Source organism: Haliaeetus albicilla, chromosome 17, assembly GCF_947461875.1.
Source record: "Haliaeetus albicilla chromosome 17, bHalAlb1.1, whole genome shotgun sequence".
In the NCBI taxonomy this organism is placed as follows: domain Eukaryota; kingdom Metazoa; phylum Chordata; class Aves; order Accipitriformes; family Accipitridae; genus Haliaeetus; species Haliaeetus albicilla.
In genome coordinates this window covers 15,850,880-15,878,002 of record NC_091499.1, presented here as the reverse complement: position 1 = coordinate 15,878,002, position 27,123 = coordinate 15,850,880, and the positions used below count along the sequence as shown (strand labels likewise).

At 36.7% G+C, this 27,123-nt stretch overlaps 1 protein-coding gene across 2 annotated transcripts in view; it reads left to right on the top strand.

The window, feature by feature from the left end:
* MMS22L (MMS22 like, DNA repair protein) overlaps positions 1-27,123 on the top strand; it is a 99,181-nt gene that overhangs the window by 1,410 nt on the left and 70,648 nt on the right. Inside the window, exons 2-11 of one of the 2 annotated variants that reach the window (XM_069804910.1) lie at positions 306-493; positions 2,696-2,821; positions 6,001-6,053; positions 9,004-9,091; positions 9,188-9,365; positions 10,443-10,536; positions 12,501-12,631; positions 16,598-16,711; positions 18,540-18,719; positions 24,633-24,695. In XM_069804910.1, coding sequence (XP_069661011.1) covers positions 315-493; positions 2,696-2,821; positions 6,001-6,053; positions 9,004-9,091; positions 9,188-9,365; positions 10,443-10,536; positions 12,501-12,631; positions 16,598-16,711; positions 18,540-18,719; positions 24,633-24,695 — 1,206 coding nt within the window. In that variant the 5' untranslated portion in view covers positions 306-314. Of the gene's footprint in view, positions 1-305; positions 494-2,695; positions 2,822-6,000; positions 6,054-9,003; positions 9,092-9,187; positions 9,366-10,442; positions 10,537-12,500; positions 12,632-16,597; positions 16,712-18,539; positions 18,720-24,632; positions 24,696-27,123 lie in introns of those variants that run through there. The other variant, XM_069804909.1, reaches the window with a different exon arrangement.

Below are 27,123 nucleotides of genomic sequence, written 5' to 3'. Positions count from 1 at the left end.
ACCTCATGAGTAGTCAATTTAGAGAGCTAAACCAGAAGAAAATGAACCTGTCACTGATGTGACTCCTTGAACAGGTTGTGATGGAGGAAGATGAAATTGCGCAAAGTGGCAGAATCCTGTGGCAGGGCATGAGACCATGATGGCCTTTCTTGGTGATATCTCTCTATTTGTTAGTTTGATGTTACAGTTAGTCAGATCTGTGTCCTCACCTCAGCTGAAGGATTATGGGGAGTTGTAACATGAGAAAGTTATTTGAAGAAACACTGTGAGTGTTTTTTAATTTATCTATTTATTTTCTGGATCAGGTGGAAACAATGGATGATGACTTTGTGGCTTCCTCCACACCTCCATTTCTCACTGAAAGCTTGGAGATGGCAATGGAAGTGGAGAATGAGAACTCAAAGCCGCCTTGTTTTTCTTGTGCTTTCGACAACCAAAATGGAGGGAGAAGCTTCTCTGCAGAATCTTATTTAGCAAGTGGGTCTCTTAAGAGGTATGGGGTTTTTTTTGAGTTACAACTATAATACCCTTCTAAGATGCTCTTTCCACTGGTGTTTGGTGCCTCTAAATGCTGACAGAGTTTCCAAATCAGTTTGTTCTTCAGCTCTTATGATCCTGAGATCAACTTGGTGGTATACCAAAGGGGGCAGGGCAATTGTGTTGATACACTGCTTTGAACAGTGTTTTAGGTCCAATTCCTAGCTTTGTGAACTTACTTTAAGATATTGTAAAGGAGCTGTTACAAGCCTGTTAGGACACTTCAAAACTGGCCTGTTGGGCAACAGCATCTGAGACCCCTTAAATTTCTGAGGAGGCTGCAGCACTGCTTTTTCCAGTCATATGCTCTCTTCAGTGCTGGCCCTTTCTCTCTTTTCCATGTGATAGAAACAAACCTGCTCTGCCCAGCTTCCCCAGATCGCTGGGACTGCGCTTTGTAGCTTTAAGACCATCTTTCTCAAAGCTCTACCTTTGCATGCATTCTGGATTTAAGGTTCAGGAGTTGCATGCATAACAAGTACATATTTTCCATGAGGTTCCAAAATGTTACTTTGGTTTAGTTAATACCTTCTTTACTGTCTGTGATCCAGCTTAGTTTTCTGTGCCATTTGCTGATCCTGCAGGGGTTGTCTTGTTTTTCCTACAAAAGTATAATCTTTCTGTCTATCTGTCTGTCCTCCTACCAAGCCTTATATTTTGTGTGGTTACTTTGGGGATTTTTAACCTTCATTTCCACAACCTCTTCTGTAAGGCCTTAAAGGGGGTTCCACTGCACCTCCCCTATTCCCTACCTTTTTTATCATATTTTTGTTTTTGTTGGGTCAGAGCACATTAATTCAAATCGATGTCAAGTAGAGGATTGAGAAAGCCTGTGTCTGCAGGAACGTATCAGTAGTGGATTCCACACTGACAAACATTTCATGACAGAAACAATTTCATGTGGAAACTCGCTCAGGAGCTTGTATGTAGACAGGTTTCCCAGATCGCTACAGTCATGATAATACTGTTCTCCTCTAATTTATTCACCTTGTCTACTTGGATTGTAAATTCTTGGAAAAGCCTGCATGTGAGGGACTCCTCTGTCATTATCTAGAAGAGGAGTAACTGAATTTAATTGTTAAAGGCTTCAAAACAGACCAATGTTTAAGCAGCTACCAAGTGAACTACAGGTTTTATGGGAGATTGAGCCAATTATTCAGCAGATGCTCTTTTTGCCTCTGAGAACTGAATTGGTAATAGTGCATAGTTCAAGAAGAATACAAATTTCGTGTGTAATATAATGAAAACCAAGTGCTTGCCCAGTACATTTTTTTATTTTTAAAACCAGAAATATTTCTTGCATATTAGTGAATTCAGCTTCATCTACGTATGAAAAGCAGTGGGAAAATTCTGAAATAATTTGCTTTGATGCCTTTGTTGTTATTATACAGCTTGCTGTGATATTTTTTGAAAGCACATTAATGAAATATTTTTATATTTGCACAATTAGTAATGTTTTAACAATTCTACACAGATGTCTGATTTTCTCCACTTTGAGTAAAATGGTAATTCTGATTTTATTTTTTCTTTAACCAGTGAAAGGGTAGTCATGGCCTAGTGTTAGTTTAAGTTCTAATAATGAAGTCACATTTTGTGACCCTCGTCAGTTCACCTGCCTAAAAGTGTGCTTTATATATTTTTATATTAATGTGCTTTTATCAGTGTGTTCTATGTAAATATTATTAAATGTATCTAAAGGAGCAAATGTATGTTCTAGCATTTGTTATTAGGCATGTAGTGTACATGGAGACAGATTGCAAACACACACTTACAGTGGAGCATGTTATCTAACATAGCAGCCTCTTCTGTTAAGGACAGTCTGTATGTTGTGTCTCAGCCTCTTTGTAAGGATTAAGATGTTTCAGGGTGGTAGCTTGTTAATTTTTATTTGTTTCTGAAATATACTGTGCCCTGTGACTATGTCATGTTTTTATGCTCTTGAAGCTAGGAGTTGTCATATTTTATGTACTAACTATTATATTGCTATAAAAGGTGTAACAGTCTGTCTTTTGAGAGCACTGCTACTCCTTCCTATCTACAGTATACATGTTGCTGATATACTGATAAAATATCAGTGGTACGTAAGCCAGCTATAGATACTGTATTCTACAGGTTTATTACTGGGGAATGTATGAATATTGTTGGCTCTGTTTTACAGGGTTTTGCTGAGACTAGATCCTTCTCCAAATGACTATGAAGAAGATGTAGTGGAAATGTTTGGCTTTCAGTGGGTTACTGAAATGGCATTAGTTGAATCCTGTAGACTTCTCTTTGGATTACTTAGGTATGGTAATGTTCATGTATTTCATAATTAATCCACTTCTGTAATTATACCCACCTTAAGATTGTAACAAACTTTTATGATTTCACTATCAAATACTTAAAAAGGCTGTGGGCTATGCAATGCATCCAAAAAGATTATGGTGTCTTAACACTCCAGTGATGGGTAAGACACAGATGGAATTATGGGAAGAAGTAAATTTTGTGTCACAGGTTGCTAATATTATGTGACTTATTATTAAGTTTGTGGTGCATATTTTAGCCATCATCAGATAAAAATTGGTAAGTATAGTTATTACAACAGAGCATTGTGATTAATTTAGAAGGCTCTAACTTCAGAATATATGAATAAACTATGTAAGATTTCCTTGAATGAGATTGTGCTACCCATATAATTAAAGTTGTCTTTTGAAGGTTTTATGTCCTTTTTTTGTGCATAAAGAAAAATGGAGGTTAAAAATCAAATACCGTAAATGCTGGATGCAGCACTTTCTTCAATTGTTTGGATTAGGGTAGCTTCAGCAATCTCTTCAGATACAGTTACTCAGTGTTTGACTAATTCAATGTAGATGTTTAATCTGGTCAATGCAAATACACAGATCACTGATAATCCTCTTTGCTTCTGATAATCCTCAGGATGTACAGCACATACAGAGAGTGGATGGAAGAGGAGCTTTTCTATGATTCCACAAATATATGTGATATATTCCATCATTCCTTTGATTGTAGTGGATTCTTCCATCCCTTTAGGGTATGACCAAGGGCATGATGTGAAACATCATTAATAGGGTCTGGCTTATTGAAATACAATGGCATAGATGGGAGGAAGTATATTAAAACCAGTATTATTTAGATATGCTTGTTTGATGCAAGCTTTGACTTCACTGTGATTTTAAAAAAAAAAATTAACAAAATCTGATAATGAAGGAAATAAAAGGATAACTTAGTTAAAAGAAACACTGTAGCCCTTTCAGCATTTAGTCTGAACTGTTTATGACCTGTTTATTAACATAAAATCACTGGGCAGTGAGAGCGATGTAGTTGATTTGTTGAATTAAATAGATTTTTTTCTTTAATGTAAACTGCTCTGTAATTGTAATAGAGATGAACCTAAGGCATAATATATTGTGGTTTTGAAGTTATTCAAGCTATACATGTTTTAAAACCTACTGAACTGGTAGAAATAATGGATTTCAGCTAACTCTTGGCTACGAGAGTTTGATTGCTAAGCTGTCTTTTGGTGTGACAAGTCCCTCTGCAAAGATATTCTCTTTCAGTTCATTTGTTCAATCATAAAATGGAACACTTTCATTTACAAACCAGTTGACAAGTGAAAGTAGAAAAACTCCTTTTTCCATTGCAGAAGTCGTATGTGTTAAGTACAAGTTATAATGATTCTTGAGGACAAGGTGGCTGTAAATAGGTCAATTTATGAAGTACAGATAATATCTGTGTTTAAATACATGCTTACAGAATCCTAGTATTTTTTAATGTGTCCATAAATATTAAAGATTGTTATTATTTTAAAATATTATAATAAATAATAATACTATACAGCGGAACTGCAAGTTAAAACTATTAATTGCACAATAAAAAAATTCTTACCTTTTTTTATGTGATTGAAGCTGTGTGAGTCAAAGTGAGTAAGTATATCCATTGAAGTGGGTATATTAAGACAATATATCTTTGACTGATTAATAAACAGAAGTACCAGTTTAACTGTCAGAATATTTATTTGCAAATCAAATGATTTAATAATTAACAAACATGAGGATCAATCTTTGAGGTGCAAATGCAAATTGAAATTAAAAAGACTTATTTAACTGATGATATCTTTGTTATGCTTCTCATGCCCAGTTTGTGCTTTTATTTTATCAGCCCACTGTATTCTGTCTTTTGTCAATTCAGTGGAGAGTCTTTTTTTTTTTTCCTTCCTGTGTGGCTCCTTTCTCACTCTTTCTTTTTCTAACCTTCAGCCTCAACAGCCTTCTTTCATAAAGTCCTCAAGCTTTAGACTTCCTTCCTTTCTACATGGTTGAAATACTTGAAAAATTTGTGTAGAAATTCAGCTTTGATTTCAAAACAAAACAAACAAAAAAACTCCACAACTCACCTAAATGGCTGAAGATAATCTTGAGTAGCTGGCGTGATTTTATCTAAGGAAGGAAGAGCTAAGGGAGATAATTTTAATGTGTGCCTGTCCTTTAATATGCAGGTTACAACCTGGGGTTTTGAATCCTTGTGGGCACTTCCTAGTTTTCAATTTATTTTTTTCCTAAGAACATTTGATCTGGGTTTGATCCAAGTATCCTGCTTTTGAATCCTTCAGTAGTTGCTGCTTTGACTGTATAAGAAATGAGGCAGAGAGCTCCTTCCTCAATTTATGCAGCATTTTCTTTCAAAAGTCTGTCTTACACAGTTGCACTTTTCACATATTTACTTTAGTACTGTGTTATCTCTGCAGAGCCTGTACTTGAAGACCACTTAAAAATAACAGTTGTTGCAGAATATGGCTGAGTACTTACCTATGTTACAGCTTTTTTTAATTTTTATTTGCAGTAGCAGTTAGCAGCTTCTTTAAAGATGTTCTCTCTCGCCCCCCAAAACTGAACTGAGTTTTAATTCTAGAGACACTGTCTCCTTTTACTCTGCTGTATTTGTTGCTCTTTATCTTTTGTGCTCAAGTTAAGCAGCAGACCACCCTAAGCAGGAAGCGGGAAAAGCTGCTGACAGAATTCACTAGTGCTCATCCGCAAGTGAATTAATTTAGTATATACTGAGTGTATGCCGTGAGGGCTAACTTTCAGGTTTATCCTGTGGTCAAATATGAAGTGGAGTTACATTTGTGGAAAGATCGCTTACAGGGAATGGCTTTCGGGGTTTTTGTGCGTGTGGTTGTTTTTTCCCCTCTCATGATATTTAGCTAATTTTGTGTTTGTTGTTACTGTGTTTAATGTTTTTAAAACAAGCAAAAATTCTATCCGTTGTCATTGCTTCACACTTGGATGTGTCTGTTGCCTTCCACTAATACTCTTTCCTAAGTTACATTTCTGTAAGCTTTTTCAGAAATACAAAGCAAGAAACACCTCTCACCTCTCTCTGTTCTATTTAGACCTTACTAAGATGTAGTTAAAGGACTTTTACCTATATAAATACCATAAACCTTTGTATTCCTTTAATTAGGCAACAGATACACAGACTGGAAAACCTAGTACAAATGAGTTCATCTGATTTTGGTAAGTTTAACACATGTAATCTGACACTGGGATAGGTATCTGACTACCTTTTCATTATAGGCTTATATTATCACAGATCACATTGTGCTTTGACTCTTGACCAAGGGCTCATGGAGTGGGCCACAGAACAGCATAAGCCTGCAGTAAGGGTACAAATATAGGCAACCAAGTGATGTAAGGTAGTGTGAAAATACATAGTGGAAATGTTGTGAGTCAGTTTGAAACCAGATCTGCCTGCATAGTAGGTACACAGGGCAATCCTGACCTTACTGACCTTAGTGGGGAATTTTGCATCAATTTGACTTGAGCAAGATGTCACCCCTAAGGTAGAATTTGGTGAAACTGTTAACTTATTTAATTAAAAATGGAAAGTTGCATCAAAACTCCCAATAACTATTTTAGTTACAAAGGTAGTGACTTTTTTCAGTGTTCTCTTGGCTTACATTTAAACAAGTTAGTTATAGAGTTATTTACAAACTTAAATTATCTTTGCAGCAGGATCGATAAAATGGGATCACTACAAAATGCTTTGTTTCAATTAAACACTAAGGCATGAGAAGCAGTATGTTTCTGAAGGATTATTGCAGCCTTGGGCTTATTCTAAGTTTGAAGGCTGAATTACTTAGCAAGTTGAGAAGTAATTACTCAGAAATAAACTGTCTGTAGTATATTCTCATTACAGATAAATTGCTAGTGTTCCAAGAGTGTGAGTGAATATTTTTACACATTATTATTTTGGTTTGGTATTGTCATGCTCTGCCATTTAAATCATTGGTATGAATTTATCATCAAGCTTCTTTCATATGCTTTTGTTGATTGTATCTTAAAAGTCTAATTTTGCTGACATTGAATACATAAGTGGAAATAGCCTTATTTTAAATTACATTTGAACTTTGATATGGTAGCCGGACATCAAGCAACTGTTCTGTAGTTCTTTTTCCCTTAAATTTAAGCATCTGCTTGGTCCTCTTCTCTGTATCCTGTTCTTCCTCTTGTCAAATAAGCTAGTAAAATAAATAGCTGTTGAATTTTATGCTTTGCACCAGGCTTTCTTTGTGACTTAGAGCAAGTCACTGATCCATCTGTGACTCAGTTCCTCCTTTATACAAGCAGGCTGGTAGGAGAGGGGTGTTGTGAGGAGTAAAATATTTAAAATGATCAGGCAGTGTGATGTTAGGTATTATTGATGTCTTAGATAAATTCGCTGTTGCCACTGTTTAAAACCCTAGTTTAGAGTTTTAACTCAGTAAATCTTTCTTGTGTGTATATGTTTTTACAGATATCAATACTGTATATTTAATTTCCTATCAGTCTTAATGAGATTTGGAGACTTGGTACTGAGAACTGTGTAATGTGGAAGCCATATAAAATCTTTTCTTATGCTCTGTGTTGTTTTGTCTTTTTTTTTAAAATACCTGATATGTTCTTAACACTCTACTGTTCCTGTTTTGTTCCACTTACTTCATCGCTCAATGATTTATGACAGTATGCAAAAGATTTTGTAGTGAAATACTGTAATATAAAATTTTGCTTCAACAGAACTTCTGAGAACTTAGGGTAAAATATTTGTTACTGCTACAAAGCAGCAGTAATATCTATAAATAATTCCTTTAGAACAGAGTGATTGGAGCCTCTAAACCTGTGGTTCACTACCATGGCAGATCCTATGGCATCTTGAGTGGTAGGGGTAGGCTGTACACTGGAATATTATGGTACTTGTACCAGTTGATTTGCTTCACTCTGTGAGTGTTGTTGCTCACAAGATGTTGAGATTGTGCGTATAAGCCTAAAGTTTTATTTGTGGGGTCCATAACAAGTGGCATACGTGAACTTCAAGGTTACCTGGAGGATATAGGGGAAACAAAGGAGAGACAGCGAACAAGAAAAGGAAAGGGAAGACTCCCCAGTGGCCAGCTGGGAAGAGGAGCAAAGGCGACTGCCTTTCCCTAGACATGCAGTCAAATGCAGCAGGCGTCAAAGTTTTTGCCATTCATCTCCTCTAGCACGATACACTTTCATTGGGGCCTGCCCAAACTCCTCATTTGCTGTTCCCATTTATGATGCTCTTAATGATTGGCACGTGCTTAATCAGGTACATGTTTTGCAGGCTAACTGGTTGCTAAGCATTTGCATATATATATTTATATTATTGGACAGTAGTTACTGGGTATTTAAATGACTGTATCTGCTTTGTTATGCACTAAGTTTCATCCGTGTCTAGTATAAGCTGAACGCTACAAGGCAAGATGTGGGAATAAATGAGTGATTCTCACACCAATGGCAATAGCTTCCAATGAATTTCTGCCATAGTGATGGTGTTTGAGCTTGCAGGTGCAAGATAAGGAGGGTAACACCATGAGAACAACAGCTTCAGGGAGCAAAGGAAAGGAGACATACAGCCTCAATAAGTGGCTGAAAGAGTACAGAGCTGCAAGTGAAAGGCAGGCTACAGGATTGTGAGTGGATGGCTCTTAGCATTACACATTTTAAGGCACTGTGCAACAACGTGATGATTCCTAGGAAGAGAAGTTACAAAGCATATTTCCAAATAAGTCCACCTGCTTAAGTCCCTCAAGAGAAAAGGATGCTGAGAAATTGTTTCACACATCTTTTCTGAAGGTGTCTTGGAAGCAGTCAGGGAGCAGGGCAGTAGGGTTGAATGATTTCTTCTAGCCCTGATTGCTTGCCTCTGCCACCTTTCCTGAGGGACTGGATGCCTTCTTTTCTCTGTGTATCTGGATGTGTGCCTGAGATGGTAAGATAAAGAATGGATCCCTCTGGCAAGATGACATTTAGAAGTGGGGTTTTGCCACCAGTCACCTTCCAAGTTGTCCTCAGAAAAGAGGGTGGCTTTCCAGTGGTCTTGTTTAATTACTGGGGAAAAGGCACATGTTACATGAGTCACAGTCTGGGCACATCTGCTTTGAGCTGTTGATCTCTTTTACTTCAGGTCAAGCTGCAAACTTGCACTCTGAAGCGGAGACCATCAGGTGTCAATGTACTGAGTTTTTGCATTATGTGAAAGTTTTCATCTTCAGGTGAGATTTGCACACAATTTACCAACTTATGTACTGAGCTTTGCGTAGCTGCTTCTTAGCTGTTTTCTGATTGTGTGTCTGTGTATGTGTGCTCAGGTATCTGGAACCCCCTAAAGTGGAATATGATGGAATGCTCCATCCATATGAAGAACTAGAAGCGCAGTTACCATCTGTGTTGGTGGAAGAGCTTCATGCTTTGACCATGCACATTGGTCACCTTTGTGAACTCCCTAGTAGTGTCCTGGCAGCATTTACAATTCAACATCAGGCAAAGGTTGATGTCTTTTATAAACTTATGAATTTTTTTTGTGTAACAGTACATATTCAACTTGATAAATTTTGGCCGAATAAGAATTAATCTTTCTTCAGGCTGAAATTGAAGTTATGCTTTGTATTTTTTTTTCCCCTTTATTAACTAAGTGCCATCCCATAATTGGCAAACTCAACTAATGAGCTCTGGATTTTCCATTGTTGTTTTTATTTATTTATTTATGTTTATGTTTTATAGCTTTTTAGAATTCTTCTTGCACTGAACAAATGAGGATATCTACAGGTAGATAAGTAGGCTTGAATTAGCGTGGTATGTTTAAAAAATTCCTTGGTGTTTGTCCTTACTAATAGTTAGAATTTCTGAGCTTCCCAGTAGGAGGGGCACTTTTTTTTTAAAATACATTCTGAAATCTGACTCAAAATAGGAAAAGATCATGCATATAAAGAAGGAACGTGCAGACATGGAAGTAGGCACTGCAACATTAAACACTAATAAAGTATACACCATTAATATTTGTGCATACATATAATAAATGCTTTTAAATCTTTTAGAAAGAAAAAGGAATTTCAGTCTTGGGTTGTATAAACTAGTATCTGGAGAGGAATGATCCACTGGAAAGCAGCATTTTGAATCTTTCTGTTCATTTAGCTTGTCAGTATGGCCACTGTTGAGCTGATGAAAGAAACAGTAATTTCGAGTAAACTTTACAGAAGAGAATATTAAAATTTTGGAATTACTTTAAAAGCACACTTTTCTGGAAAGGAAAGGATAACTAAGGGTGTTGTAATCTGTCAAGCTTGAATCAAAACATTGTGTTTAAATTGTAGTTTAGATCAGATTAAAGAGTTCACGAACATCCTTTACAGACAGAATTAATTGTCATGAAGGTTTTTTGTTTGTTTTCTTTTTTTTTTTTTTAACTAAATGGTATTTTTGTGTGTTACAGTGTATTTCATCATAGATCTCCATAATGTTCACTGCAGGCAAAACATGTGCACATCTTCACGTGTCTTCGTACAGTATCCAGAATTTGCTAAAGAAATGTTAAAAATAATTAAATGTGTATATTTCCAATCACAGGTCTTTCCCCCTTCATGGCATTTACTACACCTCCACTTGGATATTAACTGGCTAGTATTGGAAGTTCTTCATGTACTAAGTGAAAAAATGATGAGTAAGTATGTAGGTTTTTTTCTTGAACTTACTCTTGTACATATGACTTACCTAGTTTTTTCATGTTAATTTGTCTGGAATCATTTACTACTTTTGGTAGTTTTTAAGCATAGCTTTATTTAATAGGATAAACTCAAATATGGTGAAGGCAGGTTCTTCGTGAATCTTCAAGTAGCTGAAATTAAATTAAATAGCATTAGGAATTTGTTCTATCAAAACTTGACCAAGATTACAAAGTTTGTTCTCAACTGATGCTTACAACATACTAACAATACACTTTTTGACATCACAAATAAAAATACATTTGCAGAGATTCAGAATGCATAACAGTGAACAGCAATTTGATGAAAATGATGTAGAAAAAGTGTCCAAGGATGTACCAGAGCAAAGAGTCTCAGAACAGAGAATTCGTATTGTTAACCATATGTGATGCTAAGAAAATACTGGGCAAAAGAAGAAGCCTCAGTCAGAGGAGTTTGTAAAAGTACAGAAAAAGAAAAGGGACTTTAAAAAAAAGTCTTTAAAAGGGCAAAAAGTAGATTGATAAGAATAAGCTGTTCATAGAAGCTAGATAAAAAAGGTCATAGAATGCAATTGAAGAACCCAACTTCAAGTTAATTCAGTTTGCTGAAGAATTGTTAAAATACAGAAGACAACTTTATTTGCTTTGTGAGAATTATATCTATTGTTTGTGTCCATGCTAGCAAAATAAATCACAGAAATGTATTTTCTTCTATAATCGTGTCACTACAACCAAACTTACCCCCCACCTCCCATTATTATAAATTATCAATATAAATTCCATATCGAAATTGCAACAATTGGGAGTAATGTTGAGGTCCAGAAAGAATGCATTGTATGTTTAGCGCAGGTAACTGGTAATGAATCTGAACTCTTGGATTAGCTTTTGCCTGCTCTGAGTTCTGTTGCAACACAGCCTTGCTCAGATTAATGCATCTTCACTGTTTCTGCATGTCTGTGTTACTGGATAATGTGTGGATTGGCTGTTTGTTCTGTAATTCTAATTTTCTTTTATGATCTGTTGTGGGATAACCCATTTTCCTTTTTGGGGGCTTTTTGGAGAAAGGGTGGGAAAACTTGGAGGCAACTTACTGTCTGGAATTCTATATTTCTAAAGTTCTGAGTAATAATGCGGTAATCCATTTTTGTAAGAGAAAGCTTGTGCTTTTTAACAACAAAATTTACTGGTCAAGACAGTAGTGTCTCTGTAAAGTAAACTTGTTTACTTGTTATCTTGTCTTGTATTCTTATATGCCTTGTAGAATTTCATAGGTTCTCATCTCATTCTGTAGAGTATGCTGAGTAGAAACTTCCCACTGCTGAGACCAATGGTGGGACAGTGGGTTCAGGGCTTCACCCTGCATTTCCAATAATAAAATACAGGCTCGTTCTACATATCTTCTGTTCCACTGATGTCAGGGGAGTTGTACTGTTGAAAAGCTTGTGGGATAAGATCTTACAGCCTCTTAACTTTACCATTTTATCTGTGTTAATGTCTACAAATGCTCAAGTTGGAATATGATCATGCCAGCTTTTTACATCAACACATCCAAAGGAAAGTGTTAGACCTCTCCAGAATTGTTTGTCATCAACTTGCATATCTGCAAAACATGTCATGGTTTCAGAACATGCGCACTGGCATGTGACAAAAAGGAACTTGCAGATAAATAAATCTTTATTCCACTGCAAAAACTGTGCCAATAAAAGGCTGTAAAGTGCCAAACTATTTTACTGTCAGCCAGAATAATACCAGACTTCAGGGTAATAATTCAGGGACTAGCTTGATCTTAGAATGGATGAACTTTCCCAAATGAGTTTGTAGATTAAAATTACATACAGTTCAACAAGCCAATTCTAAAGTATATAGAATAGAAAAAAAATTCCTCTCTGTCTTGTATTCCTACAGCCGGGACTAAATAGGTCTAACTTTCTTTTGTGTTTTAGGACAAGTTGTATATGCTAACCGCTTCATAAATCTAACCGGAGAGAATTTAACCAGTATCAGTTTATTTGAAACACACTGTGGAAATCTCATATCTGATTTAATAAGTTTGTCCATCAACAAGTATATAAAGGTAACTTTTTTCTTTATGTAGGACACAGGCAGTTAGATGCTTGTATTGGGACCCATATGAATTAGATATTGCACCAATCCATAGATGATTTCTTACTGCTAAGTTTTAAATGTTATGTATGGATTTATATCCCCATGTTTTAAAGAGTGTTATTTGTTAGGAGCTAAAATTGTGTTATATTTATTCATGACCATCTGGCAGTTGAATGAGAGAGTAATATTGAAATGCACTGTGTACAGAGCAGAAGTGAGTGCCACATTTCCTAAGTTCAGTGTTCCAGGTTTAATGCCAAACATGGCACAGTCTAAAAGGTTTAGAGCTATAGGTTCAAAAAAAAAAAAAAAAAATCTTTTCAAACCCTCTCAACAGAAACAAAAAGAGAGTAACTATAATCCTGGCACTAAGCTAACTGGACACTTACAGACTGTCATATTACAGTTTATTGTTGCACTGCTCCTATTTCCACAACCTCATCTTTCTGTTACAGTGATTTTATGTTTGTCAAGGGAAAACTTGTCCTTCTCCTTTCTTTTCTTTTTCTTTCCTTCTACAGCTGCAGTGTTTTTCTCACTTGTTTTGAGCACTCCAAAGCTAGAAAGTCATAATAGCTCTGTACAGCAGCTAGTAAAAGAACTACATAATCTTCTTTGTGTCATTGTGAAACCTGCTTTAGGTGGGCATGTGTCATACACGAGTGCAGGACTGAACTCTGAGAATAAGTAGCAGTGACCACTGTATAATTTATGTTTTCCTAGTACAAAGACATGAAAAACGGAGTTCCCCTTCTTTCATATTACTGTTGGGGGGGTGGGAATGGCTGTACTAGCATTTGATAACTGTTCTTTTAAAGTATCTTTCTGTAGAGAACTCTGTTACCTTTTAAAATCAGTTTTATCTATTAAATTATCAGATAATACTGCAACTTCCTGCCCCATGAAAAGCAAATAGATGAGAGTAATTTTTTTAAAGGAAGATTCAAATAGCATCTGTTGACCATTGTGCTTGATGGTAGGCTTTGAAATGTCAGATGTTAAAATGAGAAATTCATCCTACTTCCACAGAGCTATATTACAAGGAGAGAAGATTTTTTTTTTTGCCACTGCTTTCTCTTCAGCTCTCCCTGGGCTTGAGGCTCAGAGCTTGAACTAGTTCTATTGGAGATTGATTTCTGAAGTGGAGCTTGCACTTGAGCTGGATAACATGTCTTCAGCTGGTGCCTCCTCTAGTATGCATTCATTGCTATAATCCAGTAATAGAAATAATGTCCCTCAAAACTGTTGAAAACACCGATACCCATAATAGATGACACTGCCAGATCATCACTAAAACACGTCATTAAGCTTTTGGCTGAGAATTTTCAGAAGTGCAGCTCTTAACATTGTGGGTATCCTTGAAAGGACGGATGTAAACTCTAATCCGCCAGACTCATATTTGCAGATCTGTTTCTTGGGGCAGCTCTGGTATCAAGACATTTGACTTGGATCATGTACTGAGCCCATTGTGCTCTGAGATACATTTGGCAGAGAAATATATATCCTTGGATATCTTCTTTCTATTTTCAACAGCATGTTTCTGGCACCAGGGCTCTATTGTCTCGACAGTACCACAGTTTGAGGTTATAACCATTCTTACCAAGATACTGAACTTGGGATGTTGCAAGCGGAAATCCAAGCTATCTCTGAAGAAAACAATGTCTCGATTATCCTTAGTCTAACCAGTATCTGCGTGGTGTCTTGCTTTGATACTACTAGCCAAACTCTATCCTGGATGGATACTGCACATCTTGTGCAGAAGAGATCCTGCTATCTTGAGAAGAACACAGTAGTAGGCGCAAGTAGTAGATGGAAAAACCTAGTTGCTGCAACAACTGGTACTCCATGTAAAAGGCCTGAAACTGTCACTTGTAAGATAGTTTGTGTACCTAGTATTTCCATAAAATCCTCCAGTGTTATAGTGCGTCTGTAATAAGTAGACTGCTCCTTTTTGAGGGATCTGTTTTGCTCTTTGGTGATGAGTCATAACCAGAGTATTTTTGAGGCACTTCATTTTTGGGAAGTTAGTAGTTAAATAATAAATTTTTCAACAGACTTTAGTAGTCACACTGATGTTTATTCTCAAGATAATATTTACATAAGATTAATTCAGGTTGTTGAGAGATTCCCATAACAGATCTTTAACTAAAAGCGTGAGGAGGCATAGGCACATGAAAAACTCTAAACAGCGTATGTGGAATGTGAATAATACAATTATGTTAAATATTTCAGTCTTGACCTCGTGGTGTATTTAAATTGATTATCAGGGTCCACCCTGGCAATTTCATAGGGTAAGCAGGGTTCTTTGTAGAGAGAGGAAAACAAATTATGTGTCACACTTCTAAATACATATAAATTAATATTTATAATTAAGTGTTCAGTATTTAAACCTGATTTGGAGCTGTATGAAAACAGCAGTTGTAAACCTATTATTCTAAAGGTGGGTGGTAAATCAAAAGTCTGTATCCTTATAGAATGTTATACAGATTTGAATCTATTGGTGATACACTTGTTCTTCTAATTGTGAGAGTGTGGTTTTTAGTCATTAACTCTCACTTCTGTAATGTCTTTCACGCAGATACTGCTGTCACTGGCATTGCATATTTTGATTTGATTTTTAATTTACACCATTAGATTTCCAAATTCAGAAATGATTTTAAGTACCAGTGTGATTTGAGGATAGTTGTGCATGAATGGATCAGGAAGAGCATGAGGATATAAAAATTCAGGATTCATCTCATCAGATCTAGGTGTCTAGGAGTTAGTTGGCTCAACTAGTCACTCTAGGTTCTTTTTATTGTCAGGGAAGGATAGCAACAGTTCTTTATCCTGCAGTGAGTTAGATGAATTAGTCTCTGTAGGTGCCCATTCCCGTCTATTTGCTTTAGAGGACAGTAAGTTGATTATTCAAACTTGGACTACTCATTGTTTAGGGATAAATTGAGTATGAGGTGCTTTGTCCTGCCTCTCTTCTTTCAACATTTCTGCTATTGTGTCCTTGTTGAAGGTAAAATGTGCTGAATTATGCTACTTAAGCAAAGTGTTTCTCACTATTTTTACTACCTCTGAATAGAATTCAGTGGATTCATAGGTCCTAAGACAGAGTAAGTAAAGTTTTGTCTATACTATGATTATTTCAAATACAGTGCTGGTAGGTCTTAAAAACATTAAAGCGTACAGAGAATTTTTATGTATTTAGCACTTCCTTTTGCTGTTTTGCTTATTTTGTTTCACAATTCAGGGAATGTAAAACTGAAAGATGAATCACAAGAAGACTACTTAGCATTTGAAATGCATCAGTCTGAGTGAATTTTGTTAAATATGGAATAGTAATCAAATAACGTACATGACTTGAAATATGCTGTTTTATGCATATTAAAAGAATGCCTTCCAGTAAATTTACCGAAAAGCAGATTTTGTGAAATGTTGTGGGAACATTAACATCCTCATGCCAACAAAAACATATTCTACTAGCATTATGCCTAGTCATTAAGGATTTTTCACTTAAAAATAGCAACAATAATAGCTATTAAATCATTTGAAATCTTTTTCTTATCTTCCCAAGAACATCAAGAAAATCTAATCAATCATTTTTTCTTTTCCATACTGTCAGACAATGAATCAGTATTTATTGAAATTCTTTTTCATTTAGCCCTCAGCATCCCGTTTTCATTTGGTTAAATAATGCTTGAAAGTGGCTTGGAAGAAATAGCACAACCTGTAACTTATGCAGAATTAGCAAACGGTCTTTGTTGTATGAGAGATATATTTCGGGTATTAATGAAATAATCCACTTTCCAATAGGTATTTGTAGCTATATTATTTAACTGCAAAAAAACCCAAACAACCAAAACCAGAGGAAATATTGGTACATAAAATGCAATTTCAAAAAATAACACTTTTCTGAATAATTGTATTGCATGTTCTCTTTCAGGTGAGACCTTCTGAGGCTCTTACTAGTCACCATTATCTCTGTACTTGCATTAAAGAATTATGGATTCTACTTATTCAGTTGCTGGACCACAGAAATAAAGGGTCTCACACAGAGGTAATGGAAGAGTACTGTTACACATGCATGCGTGTTAAATACGCAGTACAGTCACCAAATGTCCCCAGATTGCCATGAATGCACTAGTGCACATATCTGATAATAGAACTGAGCTTCATATTTGCTTTAGGAGGACTGCATGCTAGCTGTGATGCTTTAGGCCGCCGTCTTGAATGTGCATCACGTCCTGACTCTAGGTTTGCGGTGTACTGTTTAGTTATGACCTAGGGCACTGAAAAGGAGTGCTCCTTGTGCCAAGGAAAGCAAAGCAAAGGAATAGACTGTGAAAGTTGTGTGGTAGAACAAAAGAAAAGAAACCATCTTTACCCATTTTTAAAAGAAATTATTATTTGCAATTTATGTGTTATGTCATGCAATGGTTCATCTGCAGGCATTAGAAACATGAGTACAGTCAGACCAATGATCCATCTGGCCCATGTTTCTGTCTTTGATACCCATTCCTTAACTACCTGTACAAAAACAACCTGTTTTTTGTTTTTGAATCTTGCAGTTGCTGACTTCTTTTGATGCCCTCTTACACTTTTATTGGAAGAGCCAATCACTACCTGTTCTCCTTCCTTGCACCACTATTACTTTATATGTCTCTTCAGTTTTTTTTCTGGTATCTCTTCCCTTCTGCCTTTTCTAGGCTAAAGAGTCTTACTGTATTTAGTCATTCTTTTTACAGGTGCCATTCTTTGCCTGTGGTCATCTTTGTCACCCTTCTCTGAACCTTTTTCCATACTACTACATCCTATTTCAAATGGCAGAGTACCAGCATTGCATGCAGTATTCCAAGTATGGGTTAGGTGGCCATATGATCTTATACATTGCATAATGATATTTTCTATTTTGTTCTTTTCCTTTGCTAATATTTTCTAGTGTTTTGATTTTTCTTTGACTGCTGGTTAGAACTGAGCTGGTGTTTCTCTGACTGAAAATTAAGAAGTGTCAAAATCCTTTGAAAGTTTTCTGAAATAATCTTTATAAACACTAAAGCTGCCATCTGCACAATGAGTACTGTTCACTTAGTATAGAATGAAGTACTTCACAGTGTAGTGTTTGTACTCATAGCTATTTGCTCATTAATGACAACAGATGTAAAGGTGGACAACACAAGTGAAACTTCATTAGCGTTAACTGTTCATGCTAGCACTAGCATGTTGAAGCATAAGTTAGGATCAGGACCCAGCTAAGGTGGGTGAAATACAGGTGCAAAGAAGTTGCAGAGAGTTTCTGTGTAATTAGGGAAGATAGGCACAGGCTGTAAGAAGTAGTAATATTGTGGTGTAGACAGGGATCCGAGCCAAAGAATTAATCAGTTTGTCAGTGCTGGAACAGACTTGGAACAAAACAGGGAATTTGAACCTCAGTTTGCTGTCTTTCACGTTGATTCTCTACCATCTACTACTATATTCCTCTTGGTTAGGTTAGGCTGGCACTTAGAGTTTTACAAAAATCTGTTATAAAAAGTCTTCATTAAAGAACTGTAGTCTCTCTCATGTGAGTGTTGGTGCACCATCCCGTCTGCACATCGTCATTCCACCAGCTTGTAATTTTGTCTGTGAAGTATCACACCATGTTCTTCCTTGTGACCAAAGCTTGTCCTTTCACAATGCTTTTTACTGGCAATTTAAAGCTGATATTCTAAAGTAGCCCCAGGTTTTCTCTGGTAATAATGAACACTGGTTTTTGTTATTTTCTTTAAATGGCTTGTCATCTTGCTTGTTCTCTGAAAATTAATCAATAAGACAGTATTGTAGAGAAAATTGTTAACATAGGCTTTGTAATTCAACACAGTTCAAATTTACTTTTTCATTTTCTATAGTGTTTCTGGAGCTTGGTGAACAAAAATCTAAAGAATATTTTTGAAAGGCCAAGTAGTTCTGAAAGGATGTCTGGTTTTGAAACAATTCAGTGTAAAGACCCGTTGAGTTTTAGCTGGTGGATTATTACTCATCTGGCATCGCTCTACCAGTTTGACCGTAATGGAAATCTAGATGAAAAGGTGGGTATGCTTTTTTCTAAATACCTAAAAGTTGTTATAATTTATTCAGGTCTCTAACTTTGCTTGGTTATTTTTGTTGGCAGAAAACAATTCATGTTGTAATACAGGAATTTTCACACTCCTTAAGAAAAGGTCCTTTAAGATTGGTGGTGTTAAAGTGTGCTTTGTACAAGTCAGTAAACATTCCAGGAGCCCCTGACATACTCATGTTATACACCACATATTCAGTAGATTACTGTGTTTGGGAAACTTGAAATATCCCAACTAGTTAGTAGCACATATACTTAATGATGTAGCATATGTTTTAAGACTGTCTGCCTGCAGCATAAATGCTTCACTGGGTTTGTTGTTTTAGGAACTGAACATATTAGAGTGTACTGTACGAAGTATAAACCTCAAACATTGACTGTGTAATTGTTAATGCCACTTTTTAAAAAAAAAGCGGTAGGTCTGTTCTGGGTAAATTCCAATCTGTCTAATTGCATTCCCTTTGCATTGCAGCAATGGCATGATGAGGTGCACATATGTTTGTGTATGCAGTTTAATTTTCTGTATTGGTGTGGTACCAATAGACACTGTTTAATAACTGTTGAATTCAAGTTTCAGTTTAGGAAGTTCTGGCGGTAAGTTGCAAGATGTTTGCTCTTAGAAGGTGGCCTTAGATTTTCTTACTGGCTAGAGCAGGCTAGTCCCCGATTAATCAGGTTCTTGTCTGTGAATCTCATTGTGAGGGACTTGACATTACCATGCATTCTGTAAGGGACCTAGATGAGACCTGCATATGCCACTCCTACACCTGTAAGATGTATATAGGGCCATACTTGGTACTGATGCATCAAATTCCTTCATGGACCTCGCTGCAGTTTTCTGCAGTTCTGGCATCATATAAGCCCTGACGCTTCTTTCATTCTCTTACTTCATCCTGCCTAGTCTTAAGTTTCTAATCATTTATTTGCAAGGAAAGAAGCATTTGTTGAGGCAATTCATCCTTTTTGAGAGGTACGAAAGCTGACCATTTTTCTTAATTGACTATAGAGGGAGCTGACTAGAAGCCAAAGAGATCGCTGAAGATCCAGAAATCTAGATTTTGTGGACTTTTTTTGTCTGATAGTGTTTTTGGCGCTAGGGAGAATCATGTCATGCCATCTTCTGTCATCTGTCCTTCTGTTCTTTGATCTTTTGCCTCATTGTAGTTTGGGGGTGGGGTGTTTTTTTGAATTGGTTGGGTTTATATTCCCTAGTTTGCCAAGCACCAGCTATATATGGCTTCTTCCACAAATTGGGCTCAAATACCCTTTCTTGTAAAGTGTCTTTTATTATTTATAATATAGTAGTGTGTATTAAAACTGGAAATGTCATACCCTTTTTCCTTTTTCCCAAAATCTTTACCATGTTTTCCTGTTCTGACTTGGGACGAAAAGTTGAAAACCTTGAAATACATTTGTGAACTGCAGATCTGTAAAGAGGGAAGAGTCTGATCACATCAGTTGATCAATTTGTTTTGATAACTTAAAATCCCCCCCCCCCCCCATCTTTAGATCTTTAAAAGCATTAGTATATAAACAGAGAAGGAAGGAAAACTGTTGAACTTCTGTGAATACTTCTAATCCTACGTAAAATTAGACTTTCTAATAAAAGTAAGAATTACTTCAATTGATTTTTATCTTGCAAATTCCCTGATTTGTCAAAAAAAAAAAAAAGATAGGGAAGGTGTGGTAACTCTGCTTGAATATTTAGCTGAAAAACTCATGACCATTTCTGGTGACTAGAGGACTTGATCAACGTGGGATGCTTATGCTTCTGCTGCTTGCAGGTTGACAGATCCTTCAGGATCCTGTGGCAGGCTGCTCATTATCATGTGGTTCAGTCTTTTCTGATAATACCATTGCAAAATAAAGCAACTTCTTATTCATACAGTATAAAATTGCAGACCACATCTGATTGTTATACGGAAGGTTGTCTCAAGCTTCACTTGTTTTTGCCCCATTACTATGGTAGTGGGGGAGGACCACAAACCATAGTGTATTTCAGAGGGACATTGGGGAAGATTAGAATTACTATACTCCCTGCTTATTAGAGGAACCTACATGGAGAGAAAAGGTTATTCCCAGGTTGAATACAGAAACCAGTGTGAAGCAGACATTTATCCTGGGTTTCTTATATTTTATGCCCTAATCAAAATGCAGTGATACTGTTTACTTTGATCATTGGATTTTTTTTTTCCTGTCTCTCATACTGATACATACTATGTATTTAGCCTCATGAGAGATTATTTTTTGCCCCAGGCACTATATTATTTAAATAAGCCAAACAGATGTAGAATGGAAAAAAGGATTCCTGTTGTTCTTATTTTAAAGTAAGAATCTGAGATGCAGTGACAGGAAGTGACTTGCCCGAGATTAAATAATATTTTTTCCTTAGAGCCCACCTGGGAGAAGAGAATTTCCAAGTCTCGATTTGTAAATCATGAGACCGTCCTGTGCATGCTCCCCTTGATGTTTCCAGTAGTCTTTATGTTCAGACTGTTAGCTGTGCTTCGCATTTCTCTGAGTGTGACTGTGAGTTTGTCCAGGGATCCCTGTTCTCTTAAGTGCCATGGGTGCTTACAAAAAAAATCTATTGGTAACAGCAGTGCCTTTTCACACACCACAGGAATGTAATCTGTCATGGATAGTTGATGGTAACCATTTTTCTTTAGGTCCAGTCTGCAATGCCCCTCCACCCCCCCACCCCCCTGCCGAATTACAGCCTCAAACATTCTTTGAACATTACAAGACCGTGATATAAATTTGTGAAGTCAGTGGAATTACATCAGGGCTCAATGTAGTCCTGTTTTGTTGGTTAAACATCTGATATGATAGCTTCGTGACACATGCTTTCTTTTAATTAACTGTGATCAGAGGTGGGAGGGTGATGTGTCATAATGATGGTTATTCATGTGCTCTGTAGTAAAAATTGCCTCTAAGCCTATGTCATCTGTGGGAGATTTTCAATTTTTTAATGTGGTCTGCATGGCCTTGAGGTTATTATGAAAGCTTTTAAAATTCTAAATAGGTTTCAGACTTGCTTCTTTTTATTTTTTCCCCTTTAGCTCATATAACATAATTTCAAATATGCAATGATTCATATATATTGAATATATATTTCATAAACATGAAACCATTTTTTTAAACTGGAAAATTTTGGCCAGGTTTCTTAGAGACTCTGTTGTGAGTGTTGTACAGTACATGTCTTTCCATAACCCTCCATTCAGGTCCCACTTCACTCTTCTGAAAAGCAGGATTTGTACATTTGAAAACCAAATGGGACCTTATGAGAAAATTTGCTACTTCTGAACATTGCAGGGGTCAATTTCAATATACCATGGGCTAGGGAAATATAGGCAGTATTACTTGGGGCTAAGAATTCTTGCCTTTGAATAGAATAATCTGAAATGACTACATGGCAAGATATGCAAACATGGACATCCAGCTGAGAAGCTTGGTATGGCTCTTCCAGGTAGTCAGCTGTTAGTCCTTGCAGAAGTTTCTTCCTGCAAACCCAGAGGGTCTCAGCTTAAGTTTTTGGTCGTAGCAGCACTTGTGTGCCCTGTAAGGTCTTGAGGTATGTATTCTCTGACAAGGATGGATTGTAAACAGTTGCCATGCCATATCACCAGGGTAGCAGGGAATACTGTTAGGATGTAAATTTAGTGAGATTTGCATGAAACAAGTCTGTTAAGATAGAGACAATTGAGGCTAAAAAAAAAAAAAAAAGAAAAAGAGCACAGCAGGTGATTGGTGTCACTTTTTCCTGAGTTTGGGCTGAACCTGGGTGCACTCTTGTAATCAATTTCAGTTTGTGTCAGGAGTTCGCCCTAGATTACTCCAAGATCTTGTAAGGTGATCTGCATACTGCAGAAGCTGGAACTTTGGCTATAAATTGTATAAATCATGTGTCCTTAGGCTGTAGGGTTGCTAAAAGCATGTTCTGAGCAGGTTCCAGACATTCAGAGGTCTCATAGTCATTTAGCATGACTCTACTATCTACTCACCTCCGATAAATCTGGCTTTTGAACAGTTGATTAGCTTTTCTTGGGATCTGCAGTAAGACCATGCCAGTGTGTAGGTATTCACATAACATCAAGCTCTAAAATACAGCAGTCAAAATACGACATAAAATACTAGCCAGAACTGTCTAGGAATGCTGATTGTGCAATGGGTTTTACTCATTATTGAAGTGCTACTTTTACTCCTTAGCTACTTGTTGATGCAGTGGCCTCTCCTCCTGTGACAGGATGCTAGCTCTGGTTTCATGATACAAAGGCTTTGGCATTAATGACAGCTTAAGAAGTCCTGTTTACCACCCTAGGCATGATATGCCTTCTGCTCTTGTGGTGCAATTATTTGTGTCCCTATTCTATGCCCTCGGTCAGGCCCTCCTCCCTTTTTCCATTCTTTCTTTCTCTCCTAAAGCTCTGGGTCAGTTCACTGATGTGGTTCACGCTGTCCCTCACAAACAGAAGTACCAGAACAACTGAGTGGTGGCATGCTACAGCTGTGAGGGCAGGAAGAACAGCTGCCAGGATGAGGAGGAAGCAGTGGGAACTCCTTAATTGATGCTGCTCAAGTTCCTGAATCGTGAAATCACAGCTTTAGTGTAACTTCCTGCAGATCTGTCCTTTCATTCATATTTGTTCCATAAACAGTCTACAGACTGGGACTTGCTACCATCAGCAATCTTTCAGAATTCTCTTTTTCTTGTGCAAAAATGTAAAGCCACCAAGTAGTCAAATTGTGTTACGTTAGTATTAGTGCATCTTCTTAAAGAGTTCATCTTTAAAATTCAGTCCTTTCTGGAGTTCTGTGGAATTGTCACCAAGTCACAGCATTAAGTAGCGTAGTCAGTAGCAGAGGAGAATAGGGCACAATGGTGTTGCTGCTGGAAAGTAGTTATATTTCAATTACCAAAGCATAAGATGCCCTTTATTGTAAGCTAGATACAGGCATTTAAAGGACAGGTATCTGCAGAATAATTTACAGGGCTTAACAGTGTGGTAGAGGAGGGAATGAGTAAGGAGGGACAATGATGAAAGTACTGTGTTCACTCATGTAGTTATCTACACAAGCTGAGTGTAAGAGATGACTTTTGGACCTCCTAGAATTCTCAGTTTGTTGGCTTGGTTGCCTTTTATTTTTTTTCTGGGAAATAGCCTTAGTTGCAAAACCTTCTACCCTTTTCTTCCCTGCTTTGCCTAAGTATGTTTTTTTTCTCTTCCTTTTTAATACACTTTGCCACGCAACTGTCTTACTTCACTAGCATGGTCTAGTTGATTCAAATGGATAGTCATCTGTCTTCCCAAGCTGAAGAGTATGTATTATGGGCCATATTTGACCTACACTATATTTTTTATCTATATAGGCCATTACTATCTGGCCAACTCCTTACTGAATTGGCCAAAACAATCCTTAATGTTTGGCCTGGGAAAAATGAGTTAGAAGTGGTTTTTTTCATTGAAAAGGAAAAAAACCAAGAAAAGGTGACATTGTACCTTCTCCTTCTTCTTACCCCTTATATCTTCCTTTTTACAGAATGTTAAAGAAAGAAATTGTAAGACATACTTACTGCTTGTACTGATCAAAAATGCATGCATGTTTTGCTTCTTTACTAAAAGTGAAGGTTGCGATTGCAAACGAGTCACTGAAACCAGTTTAAATTGCGTACTCTTTATTTTCGGCTCTATTCATTTTTGAGGCATAATTTTTAGGACAGATATCAATTACGTTCATAAAATGAAAAAGCTGGTTTTAGTGATGACTGCAATATGCTGTCATGAACTGAAATATTTCTGGAAATCTCTTGCCTGCTTATTTTCATGTTATTATGTAATGATTCCTGTGAGCAATACAAATGCTGCTAATCATTATTTTTCAGAAACGGAAGGAATCCAATTGGAAATTTGTGGAAGAACTCCTTAAAAAATCCACTGATGCTCAAGTAAGTGTGTAAAGGAAGAAATAATGAACTAGGGAAGTGTCAGGGATGCTTTCAGGAAAAGACAGTGCTTGAAACAAAGTCAAACTAACAAGCGTATTTTTGGAATTCTAGTGTGTTTATCACAGGTAAATGAACATCCTGGACGTAGCTGAACTGTGGCAGTATACAGTTCCCTCCTTGTTAGCGGTTACACTTGCTTTAAAGTGGTTGTGCTTGATGCTAAATTGTCAGATAAAGGAAAAAGATAATTATCCTGGAAGGGAAGGTATTTGGCCACTCAGACAAGATGTATTCAGAATAAGAACTGGATGCTTAGAAAATGTAAACCAGATACTGAATGTAAGGATATCAAGTTGAGGAGACATGATGAGGGAGATAGTCAGTTGCATTGAAAATTCAGCTATATCCTCATCACAGCGGGAAGGTGACTTGCCTTGCTGAGCAATTTGTCTTACAGGCTTGAATCAAACTCTTACTGATAAGGTTCTAGTTTCTGAGCACTCATTTCATACCTTATCATTTTTCTTTCTGCAAAACTGTTAATGCAATGCTTCATGGCCCAGAGGTCAGAATTGACCTCCTTTTAAAATGCTTTTAGATATGCTGTTCATCACATTTTTAAATATGTTACGTTGTAGCTCTGTAAATTTGTTCTGAAGTTGCATGGTACAAATTGCAAATGCTGTATCAGCAACACCTATAAAAATAATTTCTTTAATTTGCGTATGCTTAAGACAAGAATAAACATGGTTATTTTCTTATTTGGTCGCTCATGAAATAAAAAGCCATCTGCACAGTTCTGTTGTTGAAAGCAAAAGAGGAATCAGTTCTTTTTTTTATTATTACTGCCTTGCTCATGCAGCAGCAACAGCTGCGGTTGAAGCTGGAGTATGGAACAATACTTGTTACAATTACGGTTTTTACAAAAAGATATCTTGTAGTTGTTAGGATAGTTGAAACAATAGGGTATTTAAAAAGTTGGAAAATCATGCTATACATAAAGTCTAATGTTTATGTAACAAGGTTAATTCTTTTTGAATGATTTCACAGTACATAACTGAATACGCACACTGTGCATATACATTAAAACTACAGTGATGACTTCACTTATTGGGTGCTTACTGTTCTGTGAGAGAAACTGGAGAGATGTACATGAGATAAGAGGCATAAAAACCGTGAGTGGCTTATTAGCCACCTTCCTGTGTTGCATCTTCTGTACGTCAGCAACCTGAGAAACAGTAAGAGGACACTTGTAATTACATTTTTCTTCAAAATATTCCTCTTTTCTTGTGAGTGTTTATTGTTTTGAATAAAGATTACTCTGAAGTTGAATGTATATAAAATATACAGCTTTTTGATGCTTCTGTTAAACAAGTATTGAATTGTAGACAGTTTAGAAAGGCAGCTAGATGGCCAAGTTCAGAAGATTCGAATAATGAGTCAGTCATGACACAGTAATATGAGGCAAATATCAGTTTTAATTTCCAAAGGCAACCACTATTGGAGTTAAAACAAACCCTCATTTACCAAGGATATGTTTGCAACTATTACCAACAGCCTAAGGAGCCATCTAGTTTATTTCCTTTTTTTTTTTTTAATTTGTTCATTGTTTTTTCTTGCATTATGGAGTTAGCTGCTTGTAGGAGGTGTCCTTGGAGAGCATTAGTCCCTATATGTGTGTGCACAAGTACATGTAGGTACTTCTATTAAAAAACGCATCCTGCTTGCTATCCCTGCACACCAGCCTTCTTGACAGTGTCTAGGAAGGAGATTTTCTTTTACCAGTAGACATGTCCATCTCCTCTGTTGATCTGTCAGCTTCATGTGGTCACTCTTACCTTAATCTTTTGCATCTCTGAAGTATCTCCTGAGTGAGTATGTTTGAGACCAGAAAATGTAGGAATGAGAAGCACAAGGAGATATCAAGAAGTCAATAATGAAATGAAACATGGAGAAGCAGGAAAAAGCAAAAGGGAGAATAGTGGTCTTTGAATGAACAAGAGGACAGTATCGATGATACTGCCCACTAACACTTGGCTTGATTTTGTTAGTAAGTCCTACCTGAGCCATCCTTTTCAGTATATACCCTCTGTTATTTATACTAGAGATGCACGGTAATAGCTGTGCAAAATAAGTTAGAAGAAATGATAGTGCTGAATCACTCATTTGTAAGAAAGGGCAGGAATTGGTGGTTAGAAACTTCATTTTTAAGTATATGGGAGCTTAAAAACTAATCATGTTCAGTACATAGTATGTCCCTCAACCTCATAATCCACTTGTGCTTGTTGCTCCCTAATTTCAAAAGCAGAATGGGAATATACAAAGGATGGGAGGAAATGGAGATGAAATCAAGTATGCATAGTTTTGTGTATTCAAAAGCATCTGAAAAAGGTGCAGACCATACATTTGTAATGTAAATTGATAATCT